The sequence below is a fragment of the Scomber scombrus genome, chromosome 6 (assembly GCF_963691925.1).
Source record: "Scomber scombrus chromosome 6, fScoSco1.1, whole genome shotgun sequence".
NCBI lineage: Eukaryota > Metazoa > Chordata > Actinopteri > Scombriformes > Scombridae > Scomber > Scomber scombrus.
This window is the reverse complement of record NC_084975.1, coordinates 15,811,734-15,830,587: the sequence shown is the minus strand read 5'-3', so window position 1 is coordinate 15,830,587 and position 18,854 is coordinate 15,811,734. Positions and strand designations below refer to the sequence as shown.

The 18,854-nt window shown below is 42.9% G+C and overlaps 1 protein-coding gene across 6 annotated transcripts in view; it reads left to right on the top strand.

Moving 5' to 3' along the window:
• Nucleotides 1-459: 459 nt before the first annotated feature.
• frmd4a (FERM domain containing 4A) overlaps nucleotides 460-18,854 on the top strand; it is a 62,023-nt gene continuing 43,628 nt past the window's right edge. For all 6 annotated transcript variants that reach the window (XM_062420562.1, XM_062420558.1, XM_062420559.1 and 3 more), the window contains exon 1: nucleotides 460-862. In XM_062420562.1, the coding sequence (XP_062276546.1) occupies nucleotides 770-862 (93 nt within the window). In that variant the 5' untranslated portion in view covers nucleotides 460-769. The remainder of the gene's footprint in view (nucleotides 863-18,854) is intronic.

The window sequence follows — 18,854 nt, the reverse complement described above, 5'->3', positions numbered from 1 at the left end:
TCATATGGTGTGTATTTTCCCCCTTTGTGTCCTAGTCCAGACAGTGCAGAGAGAGAAAGCTGGATGTGGGATTTCGAAGATAATCTCCCAACCAGATGGCAAAACATCCCATATTCCTTTTGAGGTTCCCCACGTGATCCCCTGTAAGAGCTGTGTGTGTGTGTGTGTGTGTGTGTGTGTGTGTGTGTGTGTGTGTGTGTGTGTGTGTGTGTGTGTGTGTGTGTGTGTGTGTGTGTGTATGTGTGTGTGTGTGTCTGTGGTGGGGGTATATATGCTCACACACAATTATTATTAAATCACGTGACACAAGTGCGTATGCTAATAACAGCCGTAACGTCACATTAATCCAGTGACCTGGTTAAGCCCCCGACTGAAGGAAGTGAGGAAGAGAAAGGAGGAGGTGGGGGGTGCAGAGCTGCCAGAGCTGCTGGGGAAGAGAGAGGAGAGACAAAGCGCGCTCCCTCTCACACACAGACTCTCACACACTCATTCAACCCTGTGAGCGGCAGAGTGGAGCGGAGCAGAATGGGAAGTGCTTTAACACAGAGGGAAATACAGGCAGAAAGAGGAACATAGGACCAGCGTGGGGCTCCTACTACACACACACACACACCGTTAACATCACACATTCCTGTTCTCATACACACCCACGCGTGAGCTCGCGTGAAATCCGGCTGCCAGGCTGGACGGGACGGGGAGGACACCCACCTCACACACTCGCACACATGCTCACACACCCACGGACACACACACGACTCTGGAGCGTACTATGGTGGTCCAGGGAGCGGTGACACCCGGGAGAACCCGCCGGCTGATGCTTAAGCTGCCGGTAGGGACTCTACGGAGGAATAGTGGAGAGAGGGTAAGACACAAGCTTCACTTAATTCCTCTTCCCTACTTTCTCTCCTCTTGTCCCACTTTGGCACCACTATGTGACCATGTCTCTCTGTGCTGTTATGTGTGTATGTGTGTGTAAACAGGATTTAAAAAGGTTCTTGGCTAATCCAGGGGACAGTATTAGATTGGAGTCAGTGGAAGGCAAGTCAAGAGCAAAGCTTTTAATCTCTACAGTGGACAATACTTCTCTGTGTTTGTCCTCCTGTCAGTCCGAGTCTGTCAATCCGTCCACTGTTCAGTCTGTCTCTGTCACTGCTAATGTATTCCACTGCCGTCCTCAGTTTTTCAAGGTTGTAGGGAAGTCTCACGGTGGGAGTTCTGCCTTTGAGTGCAGCTTGTTTGCCTGTCACTGTCGGCGCAATTGAACTGAGTCGAGACATGAGTTAGTTTCCTTTCATCAAGCAAAGCCACACGTTAGCCTTGCCTTGCAGCTTTATTTCTTGTGCTGGCTCCTGTCAGTGTCATCAAAAGCTTCAGTGTTTATGTGTTTGTGTAAATCTGGTGGGTGTAGGCTGAGCTCTGAAGATAATAGTTTCCAGCTAAGCTTAGACGTGGAATGTGGGTTTCAGAGTTGACCTTCATGTCAGTAGTAAAGACAGGCTGGAACCTGCCAGGTGATTCACCTCTTTTGCTCTTGAGCAAAGTTGTTTACAGCACGAGAAAGCTGCATGTGTGTATGTGTGTGTGAACAGAAAGCAGCACGCAAGTTTGCAGCTGTGAGCATATTTGTGTGTGTGTGTGTGTGTGTGTGTGTGTGTTTGTGTGATTCCCCGCTGCATTCATTCTGTGATTCAGCTCTCTTTTATGTTGTAAATGCTCTGGTATTAAATGAATCAGACTTAAGTAGAGAGTGTGTGCAGGTGATGAGCGAGCTGGGCTTACAGTTCTACCAAACTACTATCCCAAAAATCATGAGGTGCTTATAGGATCATATTGCATTGAATTTACATCTCCCTTTTGAAACCCTCTGTCTTTCCAATTGATGTGATGTGACTTCAGTTTCATTAACATGCCTCTTTGAGCGAATCTGCCTTCCAAATGCCACCAGCTTTTCCGAGAATCGCTGGCCTCTTTGTAGTTCTCTCTTTGATTGGACGTGTACACAGAGGATATTGTCATGCACACAAACACACACATGCTACGCACATGCTATCATAAATTACACGGTGTGGCTATATTGGATGAAAACAGCTTTCACTTTAATAAGCCCTACTTCATTTCACTAACGGTAAAATAACAACTATAACCTTTTACATCTCCTTACACAGAAATACATAAAACACAACCTGGTTTCTTTGCAAAAGAAAGCTTTTATAGTCAGGTTGCACTGAAGTGAGAGACTTGAGAGGAACTGGAGTCTCAGACAGTATATGTTAGAATTTGTTCTGCTGGTTTCAGGTACAATCCAAAGTAGAGTTGCAATGATTGGTCGATAAATAGATTAGGTGATGAAAAGAAAAGTAATCAATTAATCATGTCAGTAATCTTCCAAAAAGTCCAAACGTGACGGTTCCAAATGTGGGAATTCGCTCCTTGTCTTGGTCTTACATTATGATAAATTGAATATTTTTGGGTGTTGGACTGTTGGTCAGCCAAAGTGAGACGTGCTCTAGGTTATTTTGATTTTGTCGCTCTACTATGTTTTATAGACCAAACAGTTAATAGAGAAAATAATCTGCAGATTCATCAATAATAAAAAATAACTGTATTTCTACAGTGGCTGGTAAACTGTGGTCTGACAGAATCTGGATGTCATTGTAGTGCTTGATTTAGGGAAACTGTCATTTTTAGAAAAGTAATTGCTACTGCTTGATTGGCTGAAACACACACACACACACACACACACACACACACACACACACACACACACACACACACACACACACACACACACACACACACACACACACACACACACACAGTCACTCAAATCACCTTAATTAATGGAGAAAAGCTGATTTTCTCACACAGGAGCGGAGGGAGGTCTCCATCCCCTGATTGCATTCTCTTTCTCTGTCTCCAATCCTTCTTGGAGCCAGCTGTGTGCAAGCAGTCTGAAGAGGCTTGTTGTGATTTACATACTTGTTGGAAAAATGACTGAATGTGTGCATAAATGTTTAAGAATGCACCCGATTTTCAAACTAGTTATCTTTCACCACATGAGCAGAACAGTCTGTTCAAGAGATTGATAAAGAGGTTTTTGAAATCATCAGACTGTCTGATTTGTTTCTTCAGTGATGGCAGGTGAACAAAGCTCAGCCATCTAACCCAGGCACTCCTTATACTGTCTGTTGTGTTATGAATCTACCTTCCCGTGTCCTTACTGATCCACCGAAATACTTTCACTTCTATACACAGCTGCAGCTTTGTCCTGCTCTGACTTGTCATGTTAGATAACTCAGCGTTATAATCCTGCCTTATGTAACTGAATGAGCTGCACAGATGAGTAACAGCATATAGAAATAAAATGTTACAGAGAATCTATATCTACACGCAGCTGACTGAGAGGAATGTTGCAATGCAGATGTTTATTCCTGGGAGCTTAGATCCAGTTAAAAGCATTTTGCATACTTGGAAGAAGAGCTTTTGTGTCCTTCAGCATTTACCAGTGAACATGGAGAGGATAGTGGGTGCTCTTCACCACTGGATAAAGGCTTACCTCAAAACAAAACAAAACCCCAACCCATTAACACTCAATAACTAGTTGACACCATATTTTAAATATGGTTCCCCCAGATTGCTTTTCGCCTCCCAGATTGCAGAGTGGAGGAGATGTACCACTTTCTCATCTGTGCCCTGTCACTTACTAATGCAGATGAATTGTATCACATCTTTTTCCGTGGTTTCTGATGAATGTGGGTTTCTGTCACACTTAAATGAGTAATATCTACAGAGGGAACATAGCCATCTTTGTTCATGGTCAGCAGCAATGACACTTCTGAACAAGACGTGCCTCGTTAACTGCAGAACAATAGAGGAGGAGACCAACTTGATACTCATCTTTTTCTCTCTGAATCACCTAGTTTTCTTTACTTCATTTTCTCCTCCTCCTCCTCCTCGTTATCATGGATCTAAAATCAGGCCTTCATTTCAAGACTTGACATGCGTCACTCCTTATTATGTCTCTCTTGAATACCTTGTATACATTAACACGTTTGCTTCATTACATAACAGTTTAGAGAAAATTAAAGTGACAAGACATGAAAGGAGTATATCATTATGAGCATAGAGTGGTTTATAGATAATCCTAGTCAAACTTTGGCTGTTTACAGTATAGAGTTTTTTTAGGGGATGTTTTCCATTAAGATTACCTCCATGAGCAGCCTGAATTAGGATTATCTTCTGCCTTTGTTATTCAGCTATCATGTTAAGCTGCTCAGCCCTTTTCTGTGAAATTAAGGACAAAAACAAACAAACAAAGGGAAGGTGAGGGGGCGAGAAAGTGCGAGACATATGTGTGTTTATCTGTGTCTGTGTGAGGACAGGGGGTTTCAAAACAGACGCAACACATTTGTGATTTTCGGAGGGTAAATTGCTCTCCGAGGAAACATGTTGTTGTCGGTTGCACCACAGGGGAGCGAAGGGTAAAGGTGGGAGGGGGCGGATCACTGTCGAAGAAAAGAAGTTCACACGGGCTGGCAGACATATTCAAAACACACATTCATGAGCAGAGTAGGAATGCAAACAGACAATAGCATGACTGTAATTTACCACTATAGGCCTGAAAGCCAGTCGAGTGGTGAGGCGGGAATACTAATCGATGCTCATTACCTTTAACATCTTGCGTGCACCAATCATAGAGAAGGTCAGCACTGGACTCTGGCATTCAGTGGGGTCAGGCTGATACAATGCCCCATTATCATCAAACTAATCTAATTGTGCAGACATTAGTGTCAGGATTCATTTAAGCAACTTTGAAATTGGATAACACAGAAATGCATATGTGAAACCAAAGAAATAAGTTTCTGTTTAATTTTTTGTTCATCTAGCTATTAGCAAAATGCAGTTTAGAGCATTGAGTTTTTGCCCCAAGGGTTCTGCTTTGCCTCGCTACATTATTGATTCCCAGGAAGCTCGTCCTGCCCCCAGGACTATACTGTAGGTGAGAACGCTGTGGTCAGTCAGTCCAATTAAAGAGACAAAGAAAGGGGAAAGAGGGTAGGAAAGAAAGAAAGATGTGGGAATAGTTAGAACTATAGACTTCTAGGCTCCTGAAGGCCCCTCTTGCACCACACCCTATTCGGCATGAAAAGGGACCCCCCTTTTCTCCCCAAGGCAGCTCTGGAGGAAGAATGTTTTTGAGCAAGGGAGGGAGAGGGGGGAGCACAGGGGAGACTCCCACCCTCCTCTCTACCCTGTCTCTTTCATCACTCTCCACTATGATTTTTTCCCCCTGTCTTTTATTCCTTGTCCAAAATCAACCCGCAGACCTATAGACAAACGGCACAGCTGCGTATATGAGTTCAAAGTAAATCTGTAGAACAGAGCATGAGCAAACAATGAAGAGATGATCGCCTATTGACTGTGAGTGAAGGCTGAAGGCAGTGAGCTGCTGATAATGTGTTTTCTCTATGGAGACAGTTTGCTAGCAGGGTAGCTATGGTGAGAGTGGACTCCTCTGTCCTCTGCCAAAACATCCCCAGTAGATGAATGTGTGTGTGTGTGTGTGTGTGTGTGTGTGTGTGTGTGTGTGTGTGTGTGTGTGTGTGTGTGTGTGTGTGTGTGTGTGTGTGTGTGTGTGTGTGTGTGTGTGTGTGTGTGTGTGTGTGTGCGTGTGTGTGTGCGTGTGTGTGTGCGTGCGTGCGTGCGCTTCCATGCTCTGCCACCTTCATGCAGAGCTCAGAATGATTTCTTCATTATCTCTGCTCCTCTATTCTAAGAAATGTCTGTGTGGAATCATGTTAATCACACACAGACATAAAAAAACAGAAGAAGAGACAGAGCAGAGAAAAAGAGAAAAGAAGAGTGTGGGTTGATGGGAAAGAGTCTTAAATTCCATCTTCCCCCCCAAAACAGGATGTGGAGACCCCCGAAATGTTCCTTAAATATCCCAGTACAATCTGTGCCCTTTGTTAGGCAGAGATAACACGACTCAAAGAGAGAATGGAGGCACTGTGACTCACTCATATGAAGGGCTTTTATTCATGGTTGTGTGTGTGTGTGTGTGTGTGTGTGTGTGTGTGTGTGTGTGTGCGTGCGTGTGTGTGTGTGTGTGCGTGTGCATGTGCGTGTGTGTGTGTGTGTGTGTGTGAATCATGCTATGACAGGAAAAGAGAAATAGAAAGCAGAGTTGGGGAGAAAATGAGAAAAAATATGTATTGTAAAATCTTCAAAATATGGTAAAGACTTTCTTGAAGATAGTTTGTGTGTGTGTGTGTGTGTGTGTGTGTGTGGGTGTGGGTGTGGGCGTATGTGTGGGCGTGCATGAGTGACAGAGAAAAAGAGTGGGAAAGGGTTAGAAAGAAAGAAAGAGAGAGAGAGATTGAGAGAGGTGCGGTTCCAGTCTCTTGTTTTCCCGTGGGTGTACCGCAGTAACATAGTAATCCTCATTAATATTTATCTGCCAGGCAAAGTGGAGAGAATGATTAGCTCGGGAGTGTATTTGTGTGTGTGTGTGTGTGTGTGAATGTGAATGTTCACTGCACGTGTGTGTAAAGCATATTACAGCATGTAACACATGAACTAGGTCAACTTCTATACTTAAAAGACTATAACAAGTCCCGATACTTCAAAGGTTTTTGTGTCATCATGGGGGCTTTCACTGAACTCACACACAATAAACTACATTTTTACATTAATTATTCCAAGCACACATGTCAGCGGGGAAACCAAAGCTCATGGCATGTATATAAACTCCTACACATATACAAACACACACACACACACACACACATTAGGACTTCCCTGCTTTCATCCCTCTCTTGAGCCACATTACGTTATGTTATTGATTTTCTTGCTCACACCTCTAACACAATCACATTAAACTAGACTGATCAGAATTGAATTTCAGACCGGGTCTATACACCTATGTCACTTATAATCTCCATCATGCAGACAGTGGTGTGTGTGTGTCTGTTGAAAATGACTCTATAAGAAATTTAAGCCTGCAAAAGTCCAGTCACCAGGTTTATCATTGCATAAATATTGTAGTAAAAGAAGAGAAGAGGTGTATGAGTCTGAGCAACATTTCCTGCGTGTCACATGTACTTTCTGCCCTCTCGTACACAACTGTTTCAGTGAATTTGTGCACCAGAGTGCCTCAGCTGAGAATGTTCCTGTGAATTTATAGTGTCTGTGACCCATTTCCCTCCACTGCTCTCCCTCTCTCCCCCCCTTCTCTCTCCCTATCTCTCTCTATCTATCTGACTTGCTTGTACTCTAGTATAACACGCCTGAGTGAAGATCAGAGAGCATGGGGAAGACTGAGAGATAGAGAGTGATATGTGGGAGAGTTAAAAGATGGAGGGAGAGAGAAGAAGGGATGGAGACAGGGAAAGTAAGAGGATGGAAGAAAGTACTGAGATGAGGAGGTGTAGAGGAAAAAGTGGCAGTTCACTCCTGATTTCATGAGTATGTCAGGACAGCAGTTTAAGAAGTGAGGTTTATTTATCATCATTAATATGTGCATAAAGAATGAAATAATTATCTCATAGTTTGTCTGTTAATTCCATCTGTCTGTGACAAGGCTGATTGGAAAATCCCAAACATTTTTTTCTCCTTTCTGTCTTATTACGAGCCAGCCAGCTGTCACTGTGGTGCTGACTGTTTACATCACAGGGCCTACATGACCTTTCCCAGGATTCAGCGGGACATTACACACATGGAATCATGGGAACGGTGCATTGTTGTACCTAACCTCCCTGCTCTACCATAACAAATATTTACACCCCTCATAAATTACAGTGGCTGAGAGTTGAACATCCACAGCCAACCCCTGATTCATTTTAGAAAATTCACACTGTAGGAATGCCACACATTCCTCATGGGTTTCTCAAGACACCACTGTGAGGGTGGAAAGTAGCACTCACTGGAGAAATTGAGGAAATATGAAGGTGAATCCACTCTTAAAGCATTAATAACTGGTGTTTTCAGATTGTTGAAAGGCTAAAAATACAAAATATCATGACTACTGTAAGGTGTTGTACTTTATTAATAGCAAACAAATGGTCTGTGCATCATACAGCATTTTCTTTGCACACAAACACCAACTCAGAGCGCCCTGGTGGTCGAGTGGTTAGAGCGCACGCCACATAAGGGCAGCTTCGAATCCGGCCAGAGACCTATGCTGCAGGTCATTCCCCTTCCTCTCTCTCTCCCTGTTTCCTGTCGGCCTTTATGCCAGTTACTATATAAATAATGGCAAAAAAACATAAAAATCTTTTAAAAAACCAGACCAACTCAGCAGTGAGCAGGAGTGACCCCTTTTATCGATAACTCTACTATGAATCAAAGTGGGCTCAGAAAGGCCACAGTCAGATTGGCTTTGGTAGAAAGGCAGAGAATTACTGTACTGCACAAGGTTATTGAATCCTATATTGATCAAAGCTTTCTGGGGAAAGTGAAAGGAAAGCAGAAAATCTGAACATGTTCAGCTCTGTAAAACTATCGAGCATTTAGGCTTTTTCCCCTTTCTTAAATATTTAAATTGACATGTAAGAAATCCTGTTTGATCCAGGAGACAAAGACAGGTCTATAAGAGGTAGAAAAGGTGTTCAGTGACTTTATTTGATCTCAGGATTAGTTGACTATTCTTACCACAAAAAACACAGAAAACATTTATCATGTATGCTGTATCTTCTTTAAAAATACTGTTAAGCCAAGAGTTTATCACAAGGGTAAACTCACTGGCACTGTAAGTTTGGCACAGCTTGTATGTGGGGGTTGTATTGCCTCCATGTGGCCATTGTTGCAAATGGGTGTTTATAAGCAAATGTAAGATAAGCTTCACTGGGATTTTTATCTCAAATACATTTACATACTTTGCACATTCAGTGCAAGGATGTTGTGTTGGAGTAGCAGGCGGTCTGGTATTTTTCTTTTTTACCCAAGAATTCCTGTAGGTCAGGTCAGAATACTCCATCCTGGGAAAACTGGCTCAGAGGAAAATTGTCTCCTTTTTTAAAAGCATTCTGGCTAAAATCCCAGTGCTGTTAATGGAAAGTAATATGTCAGTGTTATACTATCCAATGACTAATTTGGTGTGTGTACATACTGTATGAATTGTTGTGTATGTATATGTCCAAGTGTGAGTGTGTGTTCTTCATAGATTCAGACCGACATGCATACAGACAGTGTTTAGTCTGTCCAGGTGTCTGAGAAAGTGCATCCCTCCCTCTTTGAAAAGTGAGACAGTGAAAGAGAGAGTGAGTGCTTTCATCTGTCCCTCTCTCTGGCTCTGGACTGGTGTCTCACCATGTGAGCTGCAGTATGAGAGTGCATATCGCTTTAAAAACAACTACCAGAGAGCGAGACTAAGAGACTGGCTGCATTTCCTTAGTGGGAATGTTTGTGTTTGTGGCGACCAGTGGACAGAGGGTGCATTGCTTCATTGAGAAGAAAAGAGCGAGCAAGAGAGGAGGAGGAGGAAGAAGAAGAAGAGACAGAGCGAGAACGAGTCAGGAGGGACCACAAGCTGCGTGGGACGGGGACAGAAAGACTCACAGGGTTTGACCTTGAAGAAGGCATCAGACTACTGAACCCCAGAGAGACCGAGAGGACAGAGAAGGTCAGAGGCAGGACAGCAGCGGAGAAAGCCACAGGGCTGCTTGGCTTACCTCTAGAGATGAATCAAGAGGACAATAAAGGCTAATCATCCCTTCTCATTACCTGGGCCTCTGTGGATTTTACCTGTAATGGCTCAGATGTGCATATAAAGGTTTACGAATGTGATACCTGTGGATATCTCATTCGCAAACATCTCAACTTGTTGGTGCAGTAATGGAGGCAGTCTTGTTAGGTCTAGATGATGCGGTCTGTACTCGGCAGGGTCTTCTGTGGACTCTCACCTCCACAGCCCTCCGACGCCTTCGTGTGCATGCCAGGAACCTCCCTGGTCCCCTGCATCTATTGCACACGCACAGGTGTGTTTCAAGACCGCTGTACCAGGTAGGCTGCACCTCACAAAACATCAATCAGACACCCTTGCACTGGGTATTTATTGACAATTTAATCTAAATTAATTTACATCTGCTAAAAGATAGTTATAGGGAATAAATCAGCAGCCACCTATTGTCTGTGTACATGTGGTGCCACCTGTGGAGAATGATATCCAGCATATGACAATAGCTATAAATGAATGGTAACACACTTATGTTATGTAAGTCTTGGGACTGAATGAGAGGCACAGAGTGAACTGATTATGTCCTATAGACCAGGTACGTTCTTGGACCAGGGGCAGGGTTAAACATGACTGATTTGTTTCATTAAGCATGGAGGACAGAACTGGGTTAGGTGCTGTGGCAGTGATCCTGGTAGTGAAATGGGACACACAAGTTGACACAGTTTTATAACATATTGCTTAGGTTCATGTGATGTATCTGTTGGGCTGAAAAAGCTGCTTCGTTTTATGTTTTTGCACCTGCACAGTTCTTTTGTTGTTGTTGTGCTCCGGATACAGAGCCTTTACAGGAAGTTCTGTTGCCAGGGTCATTATTAAGGTGCTGGTAAGGAGGCCATTGGCGAAAAGGGGACGCTTCAACACAAAAGCACATATAGGCACTGTGCCTCTATCGCTTTGCATATTTAATCAAACTCCCTGGTGATTTTTAATGCGCTAAATATTTTCGTCTGTTTGAAAAAGAGCTGTTTCACTGGTTTGATTTTTTTGACTTGTTTTAGGAAAAGCGACTGTGTCTTTGGTGCCTTGTGTTTGTCTAGCTGTGATTCAGCAAAATGGTAGATCAGTATTCGCTGCACTATATCTGAATCAGTGCTCAGGGCTTTCATTGAGCAATTAGTATTCCTCGGGCGTCTCACCTGCCCTGTATGCAGCTGGCACTACCAGAACAAACCCAACAAGCTCACAGCTCACAGAGAGAGATTCATCAGGCCTGTTGTGAGATGGCAAAAAGTCTCTCTTTTTTCTATCCCTAAAACACACCCTCTCTTACACACACACACACACACACACACACACACACACACACACACACACACACACACACACACACACACACACACACACACACACACACACACACACACACAAACACACAATGTCTTTTCCTGTCTTTTTGTCCAAATCCCCTTTTTATTCTCAAGAGGCAAATAAGCTGGATTGTTGTTCTAGCGTTTGTCTTCAATCGTGTTTTCATGTGGCTCCTAAGTTTAAGCATCCTGAGGGAGAGCAACACAATCAGAGGAAACTGAAATACTACACCAGGCCTCTCCAAAACAAACCCATCCTTAACACCCCCTGCTGGTTTGAAGAAGCACAAACGTCTGAAAGAGTCCACCCTAACACCTCTCAAACAGAGGTCGTTTGGCATTTCCCCAAACTTCCTCTGAAAAGGGCTTTGAGGGCCACAAACAAATATCTCCCCCCGGGCCCGATGTAGTGGTACCATCCAAGGTGGAGCAGTTAATAGTGATGGGAGTTACAGAGGCAGGGAAGGAGGCGTCAGTGTGTCAGGCTGCAGGATGGGGATATCCCTGGCTCACTGCACTGCCTCTCTGCCCTGCTTCCTCTATTACTGTTAATGAGATACCCAGCCTCACACAACTGGCACACACACAATGGAGAGAGAGATTAATACTGATAAAGAGCGGGAAAACTTTAACTGTGTCTTCATACTGAATCAAGCTGTTTACTTTCTACACTCTAAATTTGTCTCCGCTCCACTTCTCTAACTTAAATCTGCTCCCCCATGTCTGTTTTTCCTCTCTGAAATTCTATTTTCGTTTTATCCCCCTTACTTAAATGACTTCTTCATTTCTTATTTAACTCTCTCTATTCTCCTTTCAACTCTGACTGGATGAGTCACCATCCAGTCACCAGCAGTCCTAGATACTCAATCAGGACACCAGCCCAGATATTCTACAGTGCTCCAGTGTGTGACACATATGTCATGGTGATAATTTTACACGAAAGGTGCTTTGCGTGCTCTGTGAAGCAGCACACTGTGTGTTTGAGCTGTAGCTTTACAGTAACCGGCATTTGTGAAATTTTTGTTCATGCAGAGGTGCTGTTATTTCTCTCGTGAGAGAACGCAGCCACGTGTTCACACTTTCATGCATCGGGCTGAGTAATATTGACTCAACAGCCTCCAGTCACACATTTTCCTCTGGTGGTGTGACCCTTTAAATAGGGTTAGCACCGACAGGCGTACATGGGCAGTGCTCTGTTGTGCTGTGTTAGACAGTGTCTCTGGGTAATTGTTTCTCATTTCTCATGTTGCTTTCCATTCACATTGATTTCAGCTGTGCACATGATATCTTTCTGCTTCTCATTTTTCTCCTTGCGAACCTCCCCCCATAACATCCCACCCCATCTCAGTGGCAGGATATCCTGAGGAAGAGGCAGGTGTAATGACTATAGCAAACACAGGTGTTTGGACTTCCCCTGAGTTGAAAGAGTTTACCTGTAATCACTGCTGTCCCACAACTCTCTAGAGTTGCAACAAGGCTTCATTTTGTGCTAAATGTGAAGTGACATGTTGTGAAGCAAAACTCATCCTCAGCGTGTTGAGCATCCCTGTAGATGATTTCAGACTTGACAAGATAAACATCATAAATAGACTGGGTTTATTTCCTGTTATAGTGTTTTCCTAATAACAGCAGCTGACAGGAAGCTGATTCTCTGACACGGCAAACAAACTTAGATCTGTGTTGTTTCCTAGCAACACAATTCAACTGAAAAGTTTCATACATATTTAAAATCTTGCAAAATGTCACATCTGTCATACTTAGTCATTATAGTTCACTGCTCTGTTAGCTTAGAGTCTCGTACTGCATCATATTTAGGAATGAAATCCAGGCCAGTTTACTCCCACTGAACTCATCTGGTCCTGTTTCCTGTGAGAATAGCTCTGTCACTGATCATGTTCCTTTCCCACTGACGAGTCCCATTCCTGTATGATAGGAAGCAGAGACACTGCAGCATAACCCTAAAATAACCAAGACACACAATCCTCCCTCTGTCTAGGAGTTTGGTGTCAGTTCTGTTACTTCTTTTGTATGCAGTGTGATAAACTGCGGGCGCTTAGTCAAATCATGGTGTTTTCAAAGCAAGTGGATTTCTTGGAAGTGGAGTCGAATGTGTTTGCCAGAAGGACACAATAGTGTGCAGTTCAGTTTGTTAAGTCTCCCGGACTCTCATGTTCAATTTTTCATCCATTTGTTCTCATACTCCACAGAATCAGATGTCAATAAATAGACTCATGACAAGCAGGCAAATATCCAGAATGGGAAATCTGCGTGTCCTCACTAATTCCCAGCCTGATTCCTTTTTTCCCCCCCTGTTTTCCAGCCAAGTCATTATTGGATAGAGGTTGAAGCTGAACTTGTGACTTCCTACTGAAGAATTTTGATCCTTATCCCGGTCTGGCATCCATCTTTGTTCTCATTGCCAAAGTCAGGATCTGTATGTGAGAAAATCTTTTCCCAGAACCGAATTGAAGTTTGGCGATTCAGGAGGGGTTGAGGGCCAGAGCGGACATTGTTTCTGTTTCAAATTTTTCCAGTGCTTTGTTTATTTTTTTTTTGTAATTCTCTAATTTGTTTGCAACTAGCCAGAGGCATGTTTGTGTTTGATATCCCTGCATAGGCACACAGACTCACACAAACACCCCTCTGTAGATTCTGTTGGTGGTTGAAGCCGTTTACAGTGTCTCCCTGGGGAGAGGGTCTTATTTGCATAGTTCGTCTGGAAAACATTTCCACTGCTCCATTCCCAGGTCTATCAAATACCAGTGTGTGAGTGTAAATGTGTGTGAAACAGAGAGGAAGGGAAGAAGGGAGGGAGTGCTTTTTGGTGTCTGAAATTAAGAGAAAAGGTCCTGTAGAGAATCACAGTTCAACCATGAGAAACAAATTTAAATTCTTCAACTTGGTCGTGACTCCATGAATCATAAATCACCATCAAAATTGTATCTGTCATTAATATTTTGATGACATGAATGTGTTGGATGAGTCTCTTGGCAATTTGCAGTCTTCCATGTTAAACATCTAAAGCATGACACCCCTCCTCCCTTTCCACGTCCATGTGCCATGTGTGTCATTTACACTAGTTACTGGGCACCATAAGCTTCTTAGTCATGCCAGGATCTCATTTCTCTGCTAAAGTGAGAATGTGACACACTACATGATAGAATGGCCGCTCACTTGATTAATTACAGGCGTTTGGATTCTTACATGCCCAAAGGCTCACATGGGTACCATACAGTCATCCTATGGACTAATCTGATTCTCAGAGTTAAGTCGAAGTATTAGATACATTGAGAACAGGTTCAACTTTGGCTTTGCACCAATACTACAAGATAAATCACCTGTTATTGTTCCATGACACACAAAAAATCATATTCTAGTTGATTTCACATAAGAGTAGTTGTAAAATATCATCAATTTCCCAGATATCAGTTGCCATGTTGGAGGCTATCCACATGTTAAACATGATAAAAACACATGGGTTGTATGATGTGGCTGGTGTTTTATTGTGCCAAGGTTGAACGGCCTGCTTGATAAATCTGGCTAGTATCCCTCTAAATCCTCTAAGTGTGTCTGAGTCGTGGCCAGAGCCACAACTGAGTGGCCAAAGCGGACGTCATATAAGGTTTTTTGGAAGTGGTCCTCCTCTATTGAGTGAAGGGATAGGTTTAACTGTAGCATTAGTGATGGGGATATAAGGGTTTATAATGTTTTAAGTTCAGAGGTTAGGGCATCAGTATAGAATGGTAATCCTGGAGGATTACCAGGGGAATCTGGTGAATATCTGAGGAAATCCCTCTCAGGGACTCTTAGATCCTCTGTTTGTATGCATATTATATCCTCTATCAGTGTGTCCACATGTATTTACCGAACAAAGGTTTAAAGTTTTGTGCGTATGTTGCTTTAAAGAAGAAAAGAAATATCATCATTTAGCTGAAGTAAAATATTCAGAGCCTAAATCTGACCACAATGACAAACAAAGACACTTTGTAGACACAGCACAACATACTGTATCAGTCACATTAATGCTGAATGGGAGTCGCAAATATGATGAACACACATCCAGATAAGGTGGACTTTCCCATAGTCCTTTTTGGAGGCACTATACTATCCTTAATAAGTCCTATGAGTCATAATTTAGAGAGAGTTAAACCAGGGCACTCCATGTTGTCTCTCATCCATTCATATGGCCTTTAATACTGCATCTGCTTCAAATTTCTCTGTCTCTCTCAAGTGTGTACACCTGTAGACTAAATTATGTATAAATTGACTACACACACACAACAACACAATGTGTGCCTGCTTGCATTAAACTAAACAACTCTATGTTGCCTGATTTAAAAAGAAAAAATAATTTTAAAGGCCAACAACACACAGAACATGGTTTTAACAAATAATACAAACACTAAAGCTAAAAAATGAACCCAGTTCTCATGTGTAACTGGGTGCACATGATTGATCAGGTGTTTTTATTTATCAAGCAAAAGCTTTCCATCAGATTCTGGCTCTCCCGGAGGCGAAATAGCCAAATGGAGGACATTCAATACCTTTTCAATGACGGGATTCCCTTTGGACAAGTAAAGTTGCACACACACACACACACACACACACACACACACACACACACACACACACACACACACACACAGACCACACATACTTGCCAAAGGGCTCTCCCTGCAGATGAGCTGGGTCATTTTTCATTACCCTGGCTCAGAGGACAGACAGGCTGCAGGACAGAGCCTGCGGAGCGACATATAGCTCTCTTTCACTCCTCTCTATTTTTCATTAGAATGCTTCAGACCAGATCCTGGGGGGAGATGAAAGAAAGGTCTGCAGCTGCAGCCTGATCACACTGTCTCCCCTTATCTCTCCATTGCTTCTGTTTTGTTTATCATGTTTCCTCGTATTTGTCTGCTCACTTCATCTCCAGTGTATTCGCACTTTCTGTCCCACCTGACTGCTTTACCCTTTTCAGCCCCTTCCCCCCCTGTGAATTCCCTGCCTAGCTGCCTTCACAGTGGAAGCGTGAATTTTTGTTTCTCTTTTTCTATATACCTGTCCTTAAACCCTGTTACATCATTATGTCTTGAGGGTTAGCTGTGGGAGTTATGATGAGAAGGTGGTGAGGAGGGTTGTATAGGCGTCTGTCTTTGTAAATTTACGAGTATCTCTTGACTTTGTAGAGTGAAGGATTCCCTCATCTCTGCCATCCAGGGATCACGATACTGTTATCAGCTGGAATTAATCCGTTTGTGAGGGAAAATCTTTATTGCAAGCCTTTTTACTTTATGTATATATCCTGGGGTCATACCCTTGCCTGTTATAGTGTCTTAGCTCTGGCTTACACTGCTCCCTCCTCTTAGTGCCCTACATTTCTGCCTGAGTTTGCATGGCGGAGACAGCTAGATCTCCTAGAAAGTTGTCATGACAACTTTTGTTTGCGTCTTAGGTTGGAGAGTGAGGGGAGTGAAGCTGGTCAAACATTTATGTGTATGTGCTTGTGTATATGTGTCTGCATGTGTGTGTATGTGTGACAGTGCAGGTTGTGCCAGTGCCACTCAGTTAAAAAAGTACTTAAACCTTAAGAGTTTTTATGTGGATGGGAGCTCGCCAAGCTCCTGTAAAGGACGGTGTCTTGAATGATGTCGTTCTCTGGCTGTCTCCCTAATTAGCCTGGAGAGTCTTTGGGGACCCTGAAGGACACACAAACACACACACACACACACACACACACACACACACACACACACACACACACACACAATACACAAGGGCAGAATTAGCAAAAAAAGAACAGAGAGGATTTGGGCGCTTTTTAACCAAAACCTTTTCTCCTCTCTCCTGCTGTTGTGTCTCAGGGTACATGTTTAATAGGCCAGTAGAATACATTAGTACTGTGGCACACATACACACACACACACACACACACACACACACACACACACACACACACACACACACACACACACACACACACACACACACACACACACACACACACACAAATACACAGGATATCGCAGACAGGGCTGTTTAATATTCAGCATGCTAAAAGATTAGAGTGTTTGGTATTCTACCCAGTCACAGGACAGGGGAAAGAGGCCACTAGAGTTCAACCTCTCTGCAGTCCAAAGTGCCCTTGAGTGTAGGCCACAAGCACTGTCCGTGTGTTTGTTTATGTGTTTATGAGAAACTGTAAGAGAGACAGAAAAACCAGCAGATTCATCAATCAACAAGGTTCAGTGAGTTTACAGGCAGACTACAAGAAAGCGCACATACTGTATAGTGTATACCAGATAGTACGTCACACCGTCTCTCTGCATGCATTGCCGGTAGCATCAGTGAACACAGGGTGACTCGGGTCTACAGTGATTTCTCGCAATGTAAATTATAAATGAAGAGAGAAGGTGTAGGGGTAAAAGATCCTTCCCCTGTGAATGAGTCTCAAACACACACGCACGCACGCATATACACGCACACACACGTACACACTGACAACTCAGATCCTTGCATATCAACCCCCATGATCACTAAGACTGTGTTTCATTGAGATAAAAGTCCTGAAGACATGGCATCACACGTACCAATTTATCACAGACCTCTCTGCTCTTCTCTGTCAGTGTACGAGCTCCCCCTCTTGCTCCGTATCGCTGTGCCCTCTGTCTTTCCTCAGAAGCTATTTTAATTACTGAATCACCTCAGATACATTTCATCCGAAACACAGAACATGTACAGTACAGTACAGATGTACAATATGGCAGAGTTACACACATAGACAGGCACACACAACTGCTTTATCAACCAAGTGCTCCCTTTGGACTGGAATTCAAGGAATGTCTAACCCGTGTCAGTAAAGGGCAAAGCTAACCAGAATAAGTGAAGTAAAAGAGGGTGAAAAATGGAATCATCTTTTTTCTGAATACAGCTCATCTCATACAAAAAGCATGATAAAAACTGGGTTAGCATCAAGTACATTCTAATTGTTGCACATTAACCAAAGTGGCAAGTGGTGACTTGCTCTCATACTGACACACTGTGGCGCAGTATCATCGCACTGCACCCATGGAAGGCTTTCATTTGCCCAGATGCCATCAAGGGAGTAATTTGCTGCAGTCCTGTTTTAGAGCTTTGTGTATTAAATATAACTTCAGGCCCTATATGAATACATAGTGCATATTTGTACATCTATGTGACCCAGTTTTTTTCCGCCACATAGTCAGTGTAAGTGACAGAAAAGAACAGTGAAAAAAAGAGGATGTTGTGCATAAAGGGAGCAAAAGAAAGGAAACAATGGAAGTAAAAAGAAGGATGATGTGGACATGAAATTAGTCGCTCAGACATTTGCACTGATGTGTTACTATAGTTGTCAGCTAAGTAAGTGATTCAATTTACAATACAATTTAATTACATAGTTATGATAGGCATTAAAAAAAGACAACTTTAGGATGAAGAAAGCAGCACAATTAGAGAATGTGACCTTGTAGTACCAAACAACAACAAGAGCGAGGAAAAGAATTTCAGACTAGCAGGAATGTACCAAGAGCAAGGTGAGGTTGTTAAGTGTTTTGACTACAAGGCACATTGAAATTTACTGTAGCAATACAAAAAAGTAATATTCTGCACAAGCCTTGTTGCCACTGCTGTTACATGCATACCCATTTAAATATAAGAAGATATAGGGAAAAGGGTGAATATGTAAAATGTAAAAAGGCAACTTTTGCTCCTCTTCGGCGACTTTTCATCATGATGTCTGTATCTTTACAATTCACTGGGGATTGATGCATGAAGATTCCCTCTGGGTGCATATGGCA